The following is an 18492-nucleotide window of genomic DNA, read 5'->3' as shown; positions in this document are numbered from 1 at the left end:
GATGTTAACTTTATTTTTGGGTAGCAAAATGTGTGTTGGTAGCAAAATTTTGAGATTGAGATATGGCTTAAATACTTTTATACTTTCAACTGAGATTGTGGTAGCGTCTCCTCCTTACACATTGCACTACCCTTTAGAGCAGTGAAAGATGATACTAGTAGTACGTACATATTGCCAGGAGTTGTAACCACCCGGAGTCCGTGTCGGTACGTAGTGTGTGTACATGATGCCGAGTCGGCGGAACTTGTCCACCACGTCCGTGTCCAGGCGGGGCAGGACCTCCCGCACGTCCGTGATGACGGACTCTCCCCGGCCCCGGGACCGGGCGGCTCCAGGCAGAAGAACATCACCTGCAGGCGTGTTCAAACAAACATCGTGTTAGCAGCGACATCTAGCTGCAGTGCGAAGTAGCACCAGTCAGTATTGCCCTGAGCAAGGACATTAGACAGAAAAGACTTTTTGTGTAATGAACTTGCCCCGAGCAAGGAGGTTAACCTCCTTGCCCCGAGGTAGGCGATATCAGTCACCGAAACGTCGGGAAAATGTTAAATACATGTATTTCATATGTCTGACATAGACGTTTGATTTACCTCATCGGTAAGTCGTACCTTTTCGGGAAAGTAGTTGGTGTAGGCCAACTCGTTATGCGCTTCTATGCACCATTCCGGCGGCTGATCGCTGGCAGAGTAGACAAAGTCGTTGGTTTGGTGCCTGATCGCGTTTCCGACGTACAGCGACACATTCAGCCCGAGGTTCTGGACCACTCTCGAGAACCCCTCGCTCGTGGAGATCGGCAGACCTCGGAAGAGCACGCCTCCCTCGTCACGCTTTCTGAGCAACTCGTCAATGACTTTCCTCATGTCCGAGGCGCACTCCTCGGCAGTGGCGCTAACCCCTCCCGCGGCCTCGTACACGAAGGGAAACCCGTCCCTCGGCGGAGCCAAGAACTCTGGAAACTTGGGGCTGTCGGACCCCACCAGCATTGGTCTGCCTCTGATAGGAACCGCTTGAGCGGTCCATTGAACTTTTGTCTCAACAAGATTTAGCACCTTCCCAACTTGGGACGTAGAAATCTGTCGAAAACGCAGAAATTTGGGCAAAAGCGCGCATCTTGTTGCGTAGGCCTGCATCGTCTGGCTTGTGTGTGACTTAGACGTAATGTGTTAGAAAAAAATGTGTCTGCAAACAATGGAAAAACCTGTTCTTCAGGTGCATCGTGTCCTTCATATAATGCTTGCCTCCAGGTAAGTTGCGACCCAGTTGCGTTGGTCGCGCCCCACCACTTTAATCTACGTGGCCGCTTGCCATTGAAAACGTGCACAAGTACATCAGTTGGCCAAGCTGGAATCCTTGGCAGTTTGGTGAAATGACGGAAGTCGGCGTCGTGCCAATGTCAGAGATCAACGACCTGCTTGCTTGGCACCCCTTTCCACCGTCCCCTCCAAGGTGCTCAAAGCACTCCAGTGGCCAAATAGCGAATGCTTGATGTGCTTACTTCTTTACTGGAAATAAAGTGTATCCTAGTTCAGGCGGAGAAATTTTATCACTGCTGCATCCCCAGGGTAAAGTTTTTCCTAGGGCATGTCCTTTACGGATGGCTCTACGTTCCGACACCCTATGTTCCAAACAGGTAGGAACATGGAGGTGGGTTGAGTGCATGGGTCCTGTTTCAGAAGATGGTGGAACAAACTGGCATACCTGTGCCGTAGACTTAGTTTGCATTGTTTTCGTTATACATTTTGTACTTAAATGCTGTTGCACTATACTACAATACATACATACTAAATGGCATTAAAGGAACAGAACATACAAACCTTGCTTTTTAAAAAAAAGCAATACAATGAATGATACAAGCAGGCACACACTTTGATCACTTCACTGGTAAGTTTATTGGTTTGCTATTGATTACTTGTACTGACAACACTTCACTTCACTGCATGCTCTGGTGCCATGTCATCTCACATGTACATGTAGCTCTTCTCCAATTCAGTCAACAACTAGTATATCACTGGGCTTTTTGTAAGAAGTCCCTACATTTAGAACTACAGGATCATGTAACAATGCTTTCCAACAAGCAACATTTTCATGAAAATAAAATTCATCCACAACATTCACACATTAAATTTCACGATGGCGTAATCTCACATTTCTGCAGCACCAGTCATGAAAGTATAAATAAGGCATTATACACATTTACAATGGCATGTTTATATAGCATACGGTCTCAGTATCAATATCATACAATAGTTCAACTCGATTGTCCAACAGATATAACAGTAGAATGATAACAAACTAGACACAGGACAATTCAACATATATGGACACTGAGAAATTGAAATTTGTTATAACCAAAGTTCATTCAGATACTCTCATCTGATGTAATTTAACTTTAGTTGTTTGGCCAATAGGAGTCAATCAAAATTTTGTTTTCCTAGTCCTACATCTTTGTTTTGAATTTCTACATCTGGCCCTGTAGGAATATGAAAATTAATGGATAGTTTGTAGCACCTTAATAAGTACCAATATGTATACATGTACCAACATTGTGCTTTCCTGAGTTCAAGCATTACACATTATATCATACATACAGGTGCACATCTGCATATGCACAAGGACCCTTCCACAGCATGCTCATCTGTGTTCTCAAATTCTTGTGATACAATCATTGAATGTATCAAGGAAAATTCATTAATAACAAAGGTACAAAAAGAAAGATATCTAAGGCCTTCCTTACATGTAGACAACATGAACAAGTTGGAAATACATTTACTTCTCATTAACTTGTGTATTCTATACACATTGATACTTCAGCAGTTATAGCTATTTGCTTGCTCTAAGACCATTTAGTTCCCTGCATATACATACATATACACTTTGACATGATGATAACACACTTGCACTACTGCTGTCTTTGCCTAGGTGGCGCTCTAGGTCTGGAGGTAAAGTTCTCCGACATCACGTCGTAGATGCATTTTGTTATCTTCAGAATGGCAGCGTGGAGGAGGTACTGTAGCACCAGGGCGCCGAACCCCTTGTACAGTCCAAAGAAGCCCTCCTCCCGGACCACCCCGCGGAAGCACTCCGCCATGCCCTCGTACCGCGTGTTGATGGCGAGCACGCCGGCGCCCCAGTCTGTGTTGTCGATGATCGTCCGTGTGCCCTGGACGTGCAGACGGTGCATGACGGTCTCCAGGGGGAACAGCAGCACGTCCGAGAACAGGTTCCCCAGGAACGTCGCCAGCAGCTCCGGGAAGTACGTCTCCAGCATGTTGCGGTCGGCCAGCGGTTCGTCCATGTCGAACTTGTGGCGGTCCTTGCCCTGCCGCAGGAGGACCAGCGCGATGTACTGCACGACGGAGGTGATGAGATAGTGGAGCAGACCATACAGCACCGTGGGGAGGACCAGCTTCCAGACGGGCAGCAGGCGGGTGGTGGTGGGGGCACCCCAGCCCAGCAGCCGCCGGAACCCCTCCCTCACACAGTCCAGAACCCACGGGGTCTCACTGGCTATGTCACTCTGAAATTCAGTATGGAACACAGGTACATCAACTCTAAGTACAATAGTTAGACCACTGTGAAAATAAAAGTAATGGACATGAATACAATGTATGTCACAACTTATCATAGTGTTAAAAAATTTTTTTCTCCATGTTGATAATGGTTCATGTCTCAGTCCAGTGGTGTATGTCAGAGAACATGCTCCTGTAACCATCCCTCTCCCTTACACATTATGGTGGTGAGTACCAGCATCATAAATACATGTGTAAATGATGCACAAACCTGGACTGTCTCTATCAGACTGGCACAGAAGAATGGCAAGGTCACGACAATGCTCAACCTGTAAAATGCAAATTTTTCCATCATCAGAAGTTTGAAACATATGATATGGCATCTAAAGCTTTAAATACATGGATTGATACTATAGTCTAGTGATGGACTATTCAATACATTGCCTACTAGCATGTGATATTAAACATGTCAGCAGAACACAGGTGGAACATGGGATACTTACCCCTTCAGTGCAATGTGCTTGAAGAGTTGTTTGAAGGTGCTGTGTGTGGTCACTTCCCTGAGACATAGCAAACACAGAGAAAAATACTGAGGATTCAATTCTGTATAAGGCACTGACAATTTCTGCAACTTGTTTGCATTATGGATAATGATATTTGCAGTTATTCACTGATTTCAAATCAATACTAGTACACAACTTAAAGCAGTTATCTTTTTGATAAGCAAAAATTATGAATATGTGACACAGTTGGTACAAATAATAAGTGGGTATCTCACCAATGTGGGAACTACATACCTAGGAAAGTCTGTAAACTCTGCTATGATACCCTCACTGCCCAGTTGGATGCCCTGCACCACAAACCTGCTGGTCATCCCCTTCCACACAGTGGAGAAGCCCTGCAACAGAACAACTCAAATGTAATGGCAGAATCCAAACTGTACAGAGAGAGGGGTAATCTAGATATGCACACCTAAAAAACAAGTACAAGAGACCTTTTAACCATGAAAAAAGCTACTTAGTATGAGGGGATATTATCTTCTTCTTGCTTAAGGTTTGATTTCAAAAGCAACTGAGATAAACTTCCTACATGTACAGCTTTTGGTGTATATGGGGCAGTGCAAATCTATGACTCTACAGCCATTGGGCCACACATTTGTACAAAGTCTACAGTAGAGGATAGTAAGACAGAAGTATCATTCATACCTGAGCTCCCTGTATCTTCAACATCACATTCAGGACAGAGAAGGGCTGGAGATGGTAGCGGTAGGAGCAGTGGTGAACCTGGCAGAAACACAAAAACATGTTCATCTGACATTTCTATGATGAAGCGCTGCAATCTGGAAACGACTGGTTGAGTTCAGAATAATGTTCAAAAGTGAAAGTGAAAATCTTTACCTGGCACTGTCGTCTGAAGACGATACATGGATGGGACAGCACATTCTCTGTGAGAAGACTGGCCAGCCCAACTCCAAACCCGGCAAACCGCTGCATCTGAACTGCATGGACAAGAAAATGAATCAAGATAGAACTCCATAGCAATGTCAGGCTAGGACTGCTTTAAGGGGTGTACGTGTGTGGTAGTGTACGTGTACACATCTTTTTCATCCATGTAAATATGAGGGGGCTGTGTGCCCCTTGTCCGTACGTTAGGTGTACCGGTGTACACAAGCTGTTTTGATTTACTGCAATTCGTAGGAGAGCTTATTCATCCCCGTGATTCGTAACGAGCTGTCGACATTTTGCGTAACTGAATTAATGATATTAGTATAATTTATGGTGGTCCTTGTCGGTATAATAATATTCGTTTATACGAGATTATGGACGGTTGCAACATTACTAAAATCTAGATACTCCATAGATCTTACAAAGCCAGAAAATATTGGTCCGAAAACTATTATACAATACGATAACTATGGTGCGAGGGAAACGTGTAAATGCAATTACTGTATCATCACAACAGGTCAGGTACTGTTTTTTTTTTCACGTTCATGAGAAAGTGGGGAGGGGGGCGTGGGGTAACGTACCGACTGAGTACTGTTTCGGCGTCCCCATGTCCACGTCACGCAGCACACGTTGTTGCGCCTCTTCGTTCTCGTCCCCTGACAGCTGCTCGGCCCCTGTCCTCCCCTGCCCGACCCCCAAACCCTCCCTGTCCCCACCCACGGGCGTCCGGCGAGTCATTTCGACCTGTGACAGCGAACAGGAAGTACAGGGAATGCTGGGAGTGGGGCGTGACGCCTTGGCTGGTGACCGTTGCCCTTGGTTACCGGGTAGCCCCACCCTTTTCTTGGGCGGGCCTTTACTTAGCAGAATACTGCGACGTGAGCATACAAATTACATTAAAAACAGACGACCAGATAAACAACAATAAAGAAATGATAGTAAAACGCGAAGCATTCTGGGACACCAACGGTAGTTGAAACGTCACAAAATCGTCACAGGAAAATGATTGTGTGAGTTTATTGTATACATGTAGCGCAACAAACTGCTCGTTTTAGCTGTTTGGGAGGCTAGAAAGTGTAGCAAATGGCTTTTGCAATTATACCTATGCCGGTGGAATAATGTCCGTTGTCCGGTGTATCATGACCATCACTGTTCATCAACATATGTGTAAATACCTGAGGTATAGGGTAAGGGTACGTCCGCAGAGCTTTTCATCGACGGAGTCTGCAATAGAGGCTGCAGTAAGGGATGATACTAGTACATTTTTCTCGAACTTTCTATCGTTGTGGCCCTGGTGACTATCTTTGCAACAATAGTTAGCCTTGCTTTTTTTAAATTCTACTCAACATGACAGCTTGACATAGAAGTTATGAATGGATGTCCATACTGTGATTTCTGATACGTGGTTCAGCACCAAGGACAGGTACGATGTGCATAGCCGATATACATCGGTCAGCACCAATGGTAGCCATAATGTGCACAGCTGAAACATTTGTCAGCACCAAGGACGGATACAGTGTGCACAGCTGATACGTTGTTCAGCACCAAGGACAGCCACAGTGTTCATAGCTGCATGATACATTGGTCAGCAGTCAGCACCAAGGACAGGTACAACGTAAACATCAAATACTGAGATGTCCTTCTGATGGATCTATGCTGAAATGATGCAGGTAAATACCATCACGAAAGCACGACTTTAATTAAGTTTTTAATGGTCGAAGCTGTAATTTATTCCATACAACGTACTGGTATAACATAGGACAGGTCTAACATAGATGCCTAGCTAGTTAACTGTTCATGCTATGACGTTTTATCAAGCTAGTATAGTTTTATACCAGCTATATCACAGGACATACACGTATTAAGATAAACTGTCGTCCTGTGCGGGTTGTGGAACGAGAGGGGAACTACGCCGAGGCTTCGCTCTGTTCGTCCGTTTCGGTCTCGTTCCCAGGCTCCTGTTGACAGTCCCCGGATGTCCTCTGATGTCTGCTCAGCTGGGTGGCCTGGGAGAAACGTCTTTTGCACTTCCCACATCTTTGGTCGTGGAGAAAAGAAGAAAAGACAATACAGCAAAAGTAGTGACTTAATTATTACTTCAAGCCCTGTTCGAGTTAAGTCGTAAGCCCCCTTCCCCCGCTACATGTATACAGGTAGTAGCTATCCGGCGTCTTAGGGAGCAATAATGCAGCGCGCCGCTAGGGGCGCGATTTAATCAGACTGTCTATTTTCTGTTTGACAGAAACTGCTCACGCAAGAAACAAACTCCTAAGACGTAGGGTGCTTTTTGGAAGGATCTATCTGACTGAGTCTCAGTATTTTCATGTATGTTAATGTGAGAAGGTAAATTACGAAACATGTATCTTGATAGATATTATAGATGTATGGATGAATGATATATATATATTATAGATGTATAGATGGAAAACGCAGTTATTAGTATCATAAATATATCCCACAGCACATGAACACACAACAAAACAACAAGAAAGTAAACATAGACTTTTATCAGAACAAAATGACAATGTTATGTACAAGTTGTGCGAGTATGGCATGCAATTGTGTTATGCATGCTGCTGAACATTTCTGTCAAGCCACATTCGACGTTACTACAAACGTGATGGTCTGCCAACGTGTGAACGTTTTAACACTCGCATAAGTGGTGTACTAGGTGAAGTAATATCTAATTGATATCATGGCTAGACAGTGAGAACACAAACGTCTACCACTACATGTTTGACGCATTATGATTTTTTTTAAATGAGATAGCCATGCTTCTGCCAAGAAGTGTACAAACATAACCGGGAAATGTAGTTTTGTTCTCATGCCTTTGTTGTATGTGTGTGACGTTTTGTGACAACATCGATCCTATCCTACACATTTGTTGGAAGTAAAGTACATGAAATAAAAAAGAAAACCTAACGACGAAAGTAGACGTAAGAGAATGTGAAAGCCCTGAATAAACAAAGCATGGTCTTCCAGTACGAGAAATCGTGAGAAGAATAAAACTTACAATCTGAAAAACTAACAACATATGCATAAAAACTAACACACGAAAACTCATGTGAACCCCAAGGTTGTCTGAAGATACATGACCCCTCTGCCAGCCGCAGTTACCTAAAGGGCCTCTCCCCCGTGTGTGTCCGGATGTGGTTGTTGAGAGTGGTGGCTCCGGCGAACGCTCTGCCGCAGTACCCGCACTTGAAGGGCCGATCGCTCGAATGTGTCACCACGTGGTTCCGTAGGTCTATCGGCTGGAGGAGAAATAGAATGTTGGATAAGTCAACATCAGACGTCGTAAATGCTGAGAATGTGTTGCAGTTTTGGGTGAAACAAAAAGACACAAATCAGCACACCGGTATGGTGCTACAGATTCTACCTGGGAAAAGGCTTGTGTGCAGTGGCCACATTGGTACGGCCGGTCCGGGTTACGGGAGCACACGTGCATCTGTAGCAACACTCTCTGCGTGAACGTCTTGAAGCACTGGCCACATTTCCACAGGTTCCAGTCGGCGAAATCGTTGTTCCTCCCCGCGGAGGACAGCTGAGATGCCCCCTGTCCCAGCACCTCGGCCTGGTCAGGTGAAGACTGAGTCACGGTGTTGTTAGAACGCCGCTGACGGCTCGGCCTGGCGCTGAATATCCCCGTGTGTTTGGGTGGGTTTGTCCGAACAGAATTATACCTTGCCGAGGGTCTGTTCTGGGATGAAGTTGTGTGTCCGTTGGGTGAGGCGGTACCGGAAGACTCCGTCTCGACATTGTTAGCTTCGAATTCCATCTCGGACGACGATTGACTCCCGCTCTTCTGCAGTACCATGGTTACCGACGGTGGCGCTGTGACTTGAAAAATATTCAAGCTTCATGTACTTTATTCGGCAAGTGTGCTTGTTACATAATATACCGTATGTCCTTATTCTGGATAATTCATTGGATTGAAACCTTTTCATATTATCATCTCATCATATACGTTTCTCATGACAAAGATCTAAAAATATCCTGTTATAACTGTTCCAGTTCTTTACGCAATATCTCTGTAAAACTTTCAATTTATTCTTGTTTCCTTGTTTATTTTCTAACTTCTTAGCTTTAGATATGCATAGACTTAGTGAACACAATCACTCCCGTTTTATCTTCAAAAGAGTAAATTTCTCACTGTCTTCATCCTTGATTCTGCGCCCTAGCGGAACGCCCATGAACTGTATGTAGGAGTCAGGGTCGTACCACACCAGCAGTTCCTCACCGGCCTTGATTTCTCTGTCAAATAACGTTAAAGTTATTAACAATTCTATTCCCAAACTGTCTTAAATCTAGAGGCGCAGTACCGTCGCATCAGGCCTCTTCAATCTAGGGTCAGGAACAAACCGATCACGGTGTAACGACTACAATTAGGGTGCCGGAAACCATCATTATCAAATGCCGACCGCCTAGATTGGTTCAATGATTCTCTTTTCAACATTCTATGGTCACCATTTCTTCTTCAGAACTCACCTGAAGATCTTGTAGAAGATACAGCCCCTGTACTGCGTGGCCACCATGTTCTGCTCGGCCCGGTGCCGGGCACACCTAATGTACCGCATCCAGCTGGCGCGGCGCACGTCGGTCCCGTCAATGTAATGGTTGAACATTCCGTTCTCATACATCTGGAACAAAACAGCCGTCGTTTTGAAACCGTACTGTATGCGATTTTTTCGAGTATATGAAGGTTGTACATGTCTTGTTATGAGCAAATCTGACAGCAGCCCAGAATAGGACAGTCTGGCATCATCTCTGCAAAGTCTGCCTAGTCCCTCCGACGACCAGTGTCGGTTATGGGGCTAGGTACTAGTACGTAGTTAAGTAGGCCTGGTAAATGGTCACAGTCACGACGCATCTACAAGAATGCTCTTAATTTGCTGTCGTACAAAAATTCAGATGTCGTGGAAAAGGTCGTAGGTCGCAACAAGTGTCATTCATATTCTTCAACACGATACTTGTTTATTTCACACATCAAAACCTTTCCGTTGGCTTTTAAAAACGATCTGGAAGAAAATGTTATCGTTACTGATATGCTGTATTTACCAGTGGTAACAATGTATGCATGGAAGCTTAAGCCTAGCCTATAGATTTCGCTTCCAAGTTCATGTTTTACAAGACCCAGAAGTGGAGAGTTCTCGGGATTTTCCAAGAAAGCCAAGACGCCTCCCAGAGTTTACGTTGCCCCGCCGGTGAACTCAAGTGTATTTACAAAAGCTGGCATCAGTTTGAGTTTTCCTGCGACAAGTGAGCCCGGATCTGATAGAGACAAATGTGCTGTTGTTGTCACGATCCGGTAATGCACCGAGCGTCTGACTGAGAACAGGCCTCCGCCGCGATCTGCACAGTGTTTCCCGCCTTCTGAGGCCCGTCAGGGGGGATAAAGGTCAATCACAGCTCCTCACTCCGTTACCATGCCAACGCAGACAACATCGCACCACGGGCTGGCTAGTCAGTGAGGGGCACCGCTCAGCTCATCAAAAGAGGTGAATCTGATGATAAAACGTTAAATAGGCTAAACAGGAATAACGTTACAGAGAAGCTTCTCTACGTGAAAATAATGCAACCAGTATTCCGTCGGATACCTGTCATATGATGATGACGCGGTTAATGTGAAAAGAAAGAACGGATCAAAAGACTATAGACTTCATCACAAGCGTGCACAGCTTTTATGGGCATTTGACGTTAGTATAGAATGCATTATTTCTCCGCGCGGATTTGACCTTCACTGCACACACCCAAATCTACCGACGGAGGTAAAGGGAATGAAAAGTAGGAGTGGGACGTCTATACAGTACTGTTGGACACATAGAATGCGTAAGATCTATATTACCACTGCACGAGAGAAGCAATTTTTTCTTGACCTAGCTGTGTGCAAAGAAAAGCGCCGAGAACAGACATGGAGGACGTGTAGGTTTTTTTCGCGCCGTACCCTGACCCCGTACGGTAGTCATTACGTCCCATTACGCTTGACGTGTTGCAGGCCGCCTCCCCACATCAAAGCGCGTCCTCAGCGACAAGAGAGCCGTGTCGTCTGATAACGGTAAACTGTCAGGTGCGTGGACGCTAAACATTCCCGCGCTAACCGCTTCCTGGTGCAGAACGAGATCTTTTTATCCTAATGAGTCTGTCAACGGCCAGAGCTGAAAGCTTCCTGTCCCAGAAATAGAAATGTTGCCGCCTGTTGTACGTCATCGGGCGGGGTATGTGATAGCATGTGACGGTGCTGAGGACACGGGGGCGTGGCACTACTAGAGATAACTTAAGTAAAACTAATGGTACATTTGCGAGAAAAATTGAACGTATGTCACATATGCAGAATACTTTATTCAGCTTGACTTTTATTTGAAGGTACTGGTTGCAGCAAAAATAAATGTAGTTCACTGTGTGACCAAAACCTGCCACACGATCCGTAATCCGAACTTGAAAAAACAGTTACTGGTATATTGAAACTTCTTATCTGTAACATAACTATGCCGCATGTCTGGTGTGATGTGATATAATTCAAAATTTTGTACTTTTAGTCTTGGTCTTACCTCCCAGAAATGGGTTGTTTTAATGGCACAGGACATCTCTCCTGAGCGCATGCGCACCCCCTCGTACGGTCCGATCCAGGTGCCCACAGGTATGGTCCTGGTGGCGCAGATGCCGTAACCCTCACCTGGGATACTGCTGTGGCACAGGGTCACCTGCAGGGCGGCACGGGTTGGTCAAAAGTGAACTTTTCACGGATCCCATTGCATGTTGGGAGATAGTGAGGCATTATGAGTAGCGGGAGGTGTGGCAAACAAAATCATTACTCTGACAGTATTCCAGTAGACCAGACCGGTTATAATAATGGTAATGATGTTGTTTGCTCCCTGTATTACCCATAGTGCCCTGGGTCTCCCAGCATGCAATTGGATCCGTGAAAAAGTCTATTGGAACGGGGAGGGGTACAGTACTAGTAGCCTCTACCGTGGCTGGAATGAGTAGAAATTGGCCAAATAGAGAGATAACATGCCAGGGGAGTTGGTCCGCCAGAGAGTACAGTTTCGTCACCTGTGTTATAGCTCTATTTGACCAATTTCTACTCTTCCCAGCCGCTTCCCGAAGCCTGGTAGAGGCCTTAGGGTAGGGTAGTACAGATGGTACAAAGGATACGATCACTATCTATCCTCATATCGCCCTACCTCGTCAGGTAGACTAGTGACAGCGTACGGGTACTGTTGGCTGGGTTGCTTCTGGTCGGCAGGAGCGCCGCTTACCATCCGCCGGAGGGAGTGCAGCGGGCCGTGCACGGGACACTCTCCCTGGTGATCCTCCTTACACAGGTCACACCCTGAAATTCGTGGAAAATCACAGACGTTTCTTCACTTCAAATAAGAGAAAATGACGATGTTGCTCGTTGAAACTGACAGGTCACTTCGGGAAGGAAGAAGATGTTGTTGTGAGTTGGTTGATCGCTTGTCGGAAGTTTAGTTGCAAAACGCTAGACGCTATCTGATTGAACAATTTTATCTGTCTTTGTATAATTTATTACGGTTAAGGATTGCATCAACTGAATAAAGACCTCGTAACGTTAACATCTACAATGTTTCAACATGTAACTATTTAAAAACAAGTCGGTAAATTAAAGATATGCCACTCATGAACATTTCGTGCGTGAGGAAAATGGAAGGCATATAAATACTTATATAGAAACCGTTTACGACTTTAGCATTCCGTTGGCCAAGTCGTCAAACACTCCTCTCTTTACGGGTTTCTCTAAGTGAACTTGACTCATAAAACGAGATTTAGGACAATGCGACATAACAGGTGCGTTCTGTTGGCCGTGGCATGTTTACGTTAGGCGGTTTGAGGGAAGCCAGTGATCACACGCTTCGGCAATACATTATTTTCCGAGATGCCACACGTTTTCTTTTTTGTGTAACTTAGTTTGAGATTCTGATTTCAAATCTGTCGAAGCCAAGAATAGAAAATTGACAACGTGTTTTTCTGTTAATCGTGGTCTAGATCTAGTATGGTGGATTCGAACGACGCAGGTGTTTCATACTTTTCCTCACAAATAGTTTACTGTTCGTTTAGTGTTGGACGCATTGAAAATCACATTGCAATACTGAAGCAAACAAACTAGATGAAAAACATGTCAGAAAAGGCAAAAGGTCACGAAAAGTTGACTATAGATGCTGCTATAGTCTTTGTTCCTCCCGTTGTATACATGTACATAACGAATGATTATTAGTATTTTCCACGAAATACCATGAAAGAATCGCTTTAGGCTGGCAAAAATGATAATAAGACCCATGCGGTAATTTTCGAAGCACAAGTGTATATCTACATAAATGAGGACACTCCTATCACAAATGATATCCTAGCACTACCGATAGACTTTATGAGAAAGTGACGGGAGAGTTCCACTCACACTGCGGGTCCTGTGGTTTCCTCTTCAGCCCGGGGAGCTGGACGGTGCGGACGGGGTTCCTGCCGTACAGGTAAAAGTCGACGTCTTCAGCCGTGAAACTGTACGTCCTGGCCAGGAGGACGACGTCGGGTTGGTGCACCTGCATCACGGTAGACTCACCTGTACGTGTTCAGGTGTAAACAATGACTGGTAACGTTCATTGTGGTGTTCAGTGAACGCTTGTCGCAACCCGGCTATGACATGCTGGTCTTCACGTCGGGTTTAGACTTCACGTCTTCACACTGGTACACTGGCTGACCTGATGATATTTTATCAACTCTTTTTTTCCCCTAATTCCTTTCCTATAGCCTGGATTTCACAGCTCATAGCAAAACCCAACTACAGTATGTCACATTTTGTGGGCGGCACAATAGACTGCACTTTCAGAACGCCAGCATAGGAAGTACATGTACACACTATGAAAACACAGGCAATGTCTATGACTCCTGGCCGCTCACACAGGCTTATCTATCTTCATACAATAATACCTTCCTGTGCCTGAACAGCGTCCAACGTGACCCACGCAGGTGACACACAATTGGAGCACGTTTGGCGCCAAAAAAAGGCGCAGACGATCCGATGAGCCAAATGTCCGTCACGCCAAGCAAACATACAACAGTCCGTAACAACCTTGCTTGATCTCTCTCTACAATTCGTATAGATTTGACATTTGTCTCCCGCTAGCGCGCTATTGAGATCTGGAAAAAACTTGACTACATCCACCAGTTCTACCGGCTGTACTTTTGCTGCTCTCTGTGCCTTACTAGAACGATAGGGCAGGCGGCGAAGTACAAGTGCTGACATCAGAGGGCATACATGTACATGATATGATAGATTTTAATGGAGAGCTGTGCTTATCTGATGAAGCCTGTGTTGGCCCTCCCCCGACCGGAGGTCAGGTGTCAGAAACTTTCTATCCGTTCTAGAAGAGGAAGTAGGGCGGACGGCAAATTTGACCTGAATCTGACCCTACACCAAAACACTCTCCGACCTGCAAGTGTTTCTTTGCTTACATAACTGGGAATATCATACCAACATGGCCGCGTTAAGCCGCTCAAGGAACGTTTAGAATGTACATTACTAAAACTAAAGCTGAAGTATCGACAACTTATAACCTATGTTTTTTTCTTTTCCACAAAAATGTCCTACAGTGCTTTTCTAGACAAGGCACACGGAAGGTCGTTACATATGAATTGGACTTTTATCCTATGAGCTTACAGGATCATAAAACTGCAAGTCATTTTTGTAGGGATCTATTAAAATTTACAGCACAAGTCACGTACGTTGTATCTACGATTCAATTTTGTAGTAAGATACGTCATCTGATAAGCTTTTCCAAAACGATATAGCCAATTTTAAATGATTATCACCGACATGTAGTTAAAGCAGTATCGAATGTGAACGTCGAACTTTGCTTCACTTCGACTACAGAAACAACTTCTGATTCTGTATATTTTTTCCTGCCCCGAGAAAAGCGACTGTCTTTGTTTTCTTCCGGGATTAAAGTGAACATGACTTACACGAGCTGGGCTGGCCTCGGGGCGGCTGCGGCCACTCGCCTGTCAATCTCCTGTCTGTCACGCCGGGTCTCACGGTGACGGACAGCGCGGGGACTCACCAGTCCTGTCAGACGACGGGTTATCTGCTGAGGACGACACTTTTGGCGGGAATTACTCCCACCGGCGTGAAACCACTTGTAGAAGGCTCCACTCGAGACGTCAGTCTTATATTGGCATCGAAATAGAAACAAGGCTTATCCAAATACTTGCTCGTAAAGGAAGACACAAAGTAGAATTTGCTTTCTACTGCGTGAATCTAGAGATGACACCACGGAAGTTGGCGGATGATTCTGAGGAAAAGTTTCAGTGTTCTCGCCGGTCAGCGGGGAGCTCCATCCCGAGACGACTACAGGTGCCGAATGACATTTGTGTCCGCACCAGCCACAAAGTGTCCGCTGTCGCTATCAGTAAATAATGACAAGAAATGTCCTTCCAAACGGCAGAGATTTACACATGCGGACCTCTGCCAAACGGTCTCCGACTGGCCCGAAAGCGACACGTGTTAACCGTCAAGCGGAGAATGAGGTCCGGCCAAATCAGTTCCAATCAGGCTCTGGTGACAGAGTCCGTCAGACCGCGCCCCAGTCAATCCCAGAACGGAAGCTCGCGGTTCCCTTCCTCTGGGACGTGAAATTTGCTCATTTGGTTCCCCTTTTCTTCTTCGGGGACGGTTGACTGACAGTCGGGAAGAATCTCTCGATCTCACTTGTCACGAGGGAGGAAGGACAGACGGAGAAAACCTTTAATGATTTCCGCCCCCAGCCGACAGGACAATGTCGCGGTAATAGACAGGGACATGTCTGTCTGGACGCCGTAGATCCACTGACGTGTGCACAGGACGGACATGAACGTGGAGGTCACCTGGGCAGGATATCTAGGTCTATATGGCTGCACCTGTGCGCTTTGGTAGTTTATCTAAAGATAATGAGAAGTTGATATATTTTCACAAACTGTCCACATTTTTACAGATTGAGCTGAGTAGTTAACACATTTTTCATGTTTTGAGTAGTTATATTTTCGTAGTTAACACATTTTCATATTTTGAGAGGTTATCATATTTTCATAATGTAAGTAGTTGACACACTTCTTGCAGGTTGCATAGCTAACACATTTGCAGTTTGACTAGTTAATACACCTCGATAGATTAAGTGATTAACCTTATCAGTGATAAACGGAAAGGCGATCTATATCAAATGCGAGGCAACGACGTCATATCCTAGTCAGTCCATCGCTATTCACTTGATCTTCAGTTGAAACAAAAAATCAGAATATCCAGAATATCGAAACCCCGCAGATGCGTTTAGGAAGCAAGAGTTCTTCCTAATGCCAAGAGGAAGGCTCGTCTGTCCGTTGTTCTGTACCAAGATGACAAACACAGTTACACTAGAGTAGTCACAGAGCACAAGTCAGGTCTGAACTTCTTCATAACTTGTGATTGACATTTATAGGCAAGAGGGGACATAAAAGAAGATTTAGACACAAACATCTGTCAACTTAACTTGGTAAATGGCGTGCTTGTGTTCGGCTTGAGAATTTATGAGTTGGCACTGTAGAAGTAAGACAAACGTTCCTTCTCAAGTTGTCTGTGACTCGTCAATCTAAGTGAAGTAAACAGATGTTGGGGATGTAATTTTGGCGTATAGCGGACCGCGGGTCGCCCCCGACCGGGGTGTGTTTGGTCCCGGTCCGTGCCGCCGACACAAACCAGCCGCTGCCTGTTTTCACTAGTGGAATGTCGGAACCATATCGTGTTTAATTACCGAACAAGGCCCTGAACTAAAGCAGAGCACAATATTTGGAGTTTTCCAGCGTAAACTTCGCGGGTGGAGTGCCACTGGTAGCAAAAGTTCAGAGAAAGTTCACGCAACCCCGCGCGGGAAGCGAGCTTGGAGGAAAAGAATACGGCCCTGTATCCGCTGTAGGGAGCGCCCGGGATGCGGAAAGTGCAGATGTACAATTTTCCAGAGCTTGTCGCATCAGTTTCTCCAGAATTTGATAACGATTTGAAACTCATGGCTTCTTGTTTAATAGGTTATACTCCGACACAGGTGGACTGTATAAGTCTATCTATAGCTAGCACTGAGAGTTACAAATTTACTCTAACAGAAAAATCTCACGTGAAGTGATAACGTGTATGTGAGTATAAATATAGAACCCATATCTCCAGGAGTTGCCGTTTTTAAGAACCTTCCACCCCCTCCGCGGCCCTTGCCATGTGCGCTTTTCCCAGGACCTGACCCTCAGCCGGATACAGACGACTTTATCAGCGCCGCCGGCAGGTGAACAAACTCACGCACGAACTTTTATCCGCGGATCCGGTAGATAAAAGACGTCTCACCTTGTGACAGTGCCATGTCAGTAACCTACATAACCACCGGTCAGATCATACGGTATCGGCCCACTTTTGTATGTTTGTGTCTGTGTGTGTGTCCTTCTGTCACGTTCTTCGTCTTTGTAGGGTACACGTGACATCACTTCTGTAATTTGGGTACAGAGGAACATTACCAGAAACAAATTATGCAAATTAGGGCCGAATTCGCATTATGAAGGAGAAACGGCTTTCTCACACTATAAGTTCATTCATCTGACACACGGAACTTGCCTTGTTGGTATGGCAGACATGGAAGCACCATATTTGTTCACAGTGTATGTTTAGAGTTATGCAAGTTAGGCCGTAATCTGCATATTTGCTGAGAAAGGGATTATTGGTGGAGGTATGAGATCTTGGAACTCGTCTTGATGGAGTGCAGACAGTACGTATAAACAATACTCACTGATGTTACTGGGGCAACTGCAATAGCACTGATGGTCATGCTCCGAGCGGTGAGATATGGGAAAGCAGGGAGGTCTAATGCTCAGCGATGTAGCACGTCCGTGTGGGTTTGACGTCTAGTTCCTGTCGGTACATAAGAATCGTTTACAAGTCGTACTCTCATATCAGTAAGTTAGGTCATGCATGCTGTGCAAAGGAGTCCGAAGGAACGTCATGAACACTCGCGATCGTTAACTTTTTTTTCGTCTGCTAGTTTTCTCTGAGGTCTACATTCATGGCCATTAATCAGTTTACGACCAAAATGCGAAAATATTGCCTTCGTTCTGCATGCCCACTGTGTTCACGCGTTTGAGACTTCCCAACAACCCTTTCATTCCTGGATAAAGACCAGTCAACTTGGCACCAAGCATGTCCCCCTAGCGAGTTGTCCGTGGTATGCCTCTCTTGTGGCCATATCAGGCAAAAGAATTTAACACACACAAGAAACGACTTGTACTAGTACAGGTATACAAACAATAACCTTCAGTTGGATTGTGTGTGAAAGCATGTATGTCTTTGAAAACCCAAGTCAGTTTGCTAAAGTTGATCACTTTTATTTCTCTTAAAAATTAATCATCTCAAGGTGACATATACAGGGATGAACAACCTATTGAACCATCAGTAGAAAATCTTGGCTAAGAGCAGGAAGAATACTTGGGTGTGACTAGAATGTCAGGAGTAGGATAAAAGTAGTGTAAGAGTTATGGCAAAT

At 45.1% G+C, this 18492-nt stretch overlaps 2 protein-coding genes and 1 pseudogene across 3 annotated transcripts in view; all 3 read right to left on the bottom strand.

The window, feature by feature from the left end:
- LOC109463005 overlaps nucleotides 1-1141 on the bottom strand; it is a 4703-nt pseudogene extending 3562 nt beyond the window's left edge. The window contains exons 1-2 of the transcript XR_002139795.1: nucleotides 609-1141; nucleotides 131-350 (exon numbers count right to left, since the gene is read on the bottom strand). The product of XR_002139795.1 is annotated as an uncharacterized LOC109463005 (transcript). The remainder of the gene's footprint in view (nucleotides 1-130; nucleotides 351-608) is intronic.
- Nucleotides 1142-1869: 728 nt separating this feature from the next.
- LOC109463070 (solute carrier family 25 member 46-like) lies at nucleotides 1870-5893 on the bottom strand. The gene is made up of 7 exons (XM_019759776.1): nucleotides 5536-5893; nucleotides 4907-5007; nucleotides 4715-4792; nucleotides 4307-4407; nucleotides 4013-4069; nucleotides 3781-3838; nucleotides 1870-3517 (listed from the first exon to the last, which is right to left on the bottom strand). Exons 1-7 carry the CDS (start codon nucleotides 5690-5692, stop codon nucleotides 2900-2902), a joined length of 1170 nt encoding a protein of 389 aa, XP_019615335.1. The 5' UTR covers nucleotides 5693-5893; the 3' UTR covers nucleotides 1870-2899.
- Nucleotides 5894-6621: 728 nt separating this feature from the next.
- Nucleotides 6622-17322, bottom strand: LOC109463004 (putative histone-lysine N-methyltransferase PRDM6). Its single transcript, XM_019759651.1, has 10 exons — nucleotides 17307-17322; nucleotides 14930-15022; nucleotides 13371-13529; nucleotides 12139-12287; nucleotides 11503-11655; nucleotides 9443-9594; nucleotides 9108-9208; nucleotides 8334-8788; nucleotides 8072-8208; nucleotides 6622-6991 (listed from the first exon to the last, which is right to left on the bottom strand). Exons 1-10 carry the CDS (start codon nucleotides 17320-17322, stop codon nucleotides 6862-6864), a joined length of 1545 nt encoding a protein of 514 aa, XP_019615210.1. The 3' UTR covers nucleotides 6622-6861.
- Nucleotides 17323-18492: the final 1170 nt, after the last annotated feature.

Source organism: Branchiostoma belcheri, unplaced genomic scaffold (assembly GCF_001625305.1).
Source record: "Branchiostoma belcheri isolate BF01 breed outbred unplaced genomic scaffold, Haploidv18h27 scaffold121, whole genome shotgun sequence".
Taxonomy (NCBI): Eukaryota; Metazoa; Chordata; class Leptocardii; order Amphioxiformes; family Branchiostomatidae; genus Branchiostoma; species Branchiostoma belcheri.
This window is presented reverse-complemented; position numbering and strand designations above follow the sequence as displayed.

Bases quoted from the DNA above. Each gene is read 5' to 3' on its own strand.
- LOC109463070 (XM_019759776.1), bottom strand. From the start codon at position 5,692: ATGACTCGCCGGACGCCCGTGGGTGGGGACAGGGAGGGTTTGGGGGTC. The intron at 5,008-5,535 runs GTACGTTACCCC...TTGTCCATGCAG, and splicing joins GCCGAAACAGTACTCAGTCG to TTCAGATGCAGCGGTTTGCC. The intron at 3,518-3,780 runs GTTTGTGCATCA...ACTGAATTTCAG, and splicing joins GTCTGATAGAGACAGTCCAG to AGTGACATAGCCAGTGAGAC.
- LOC109463004 (XM_019759651.1), bottom strand. The intron at 9,595-11,502 runs GTAAGACCAAGA...GTTTTGTTCCAG, and splicing joins AAACAACCCATTTCTGGGAG to ATGTATGAGAACGGAATGTT. The intron at 8,209-8,333 runs GTAGAATCTGTA...TTTCTCCTCCAG, and splicing joins GCACACAAGCCTTTTCCCAG to CCGATAGACCTACGGAACCA.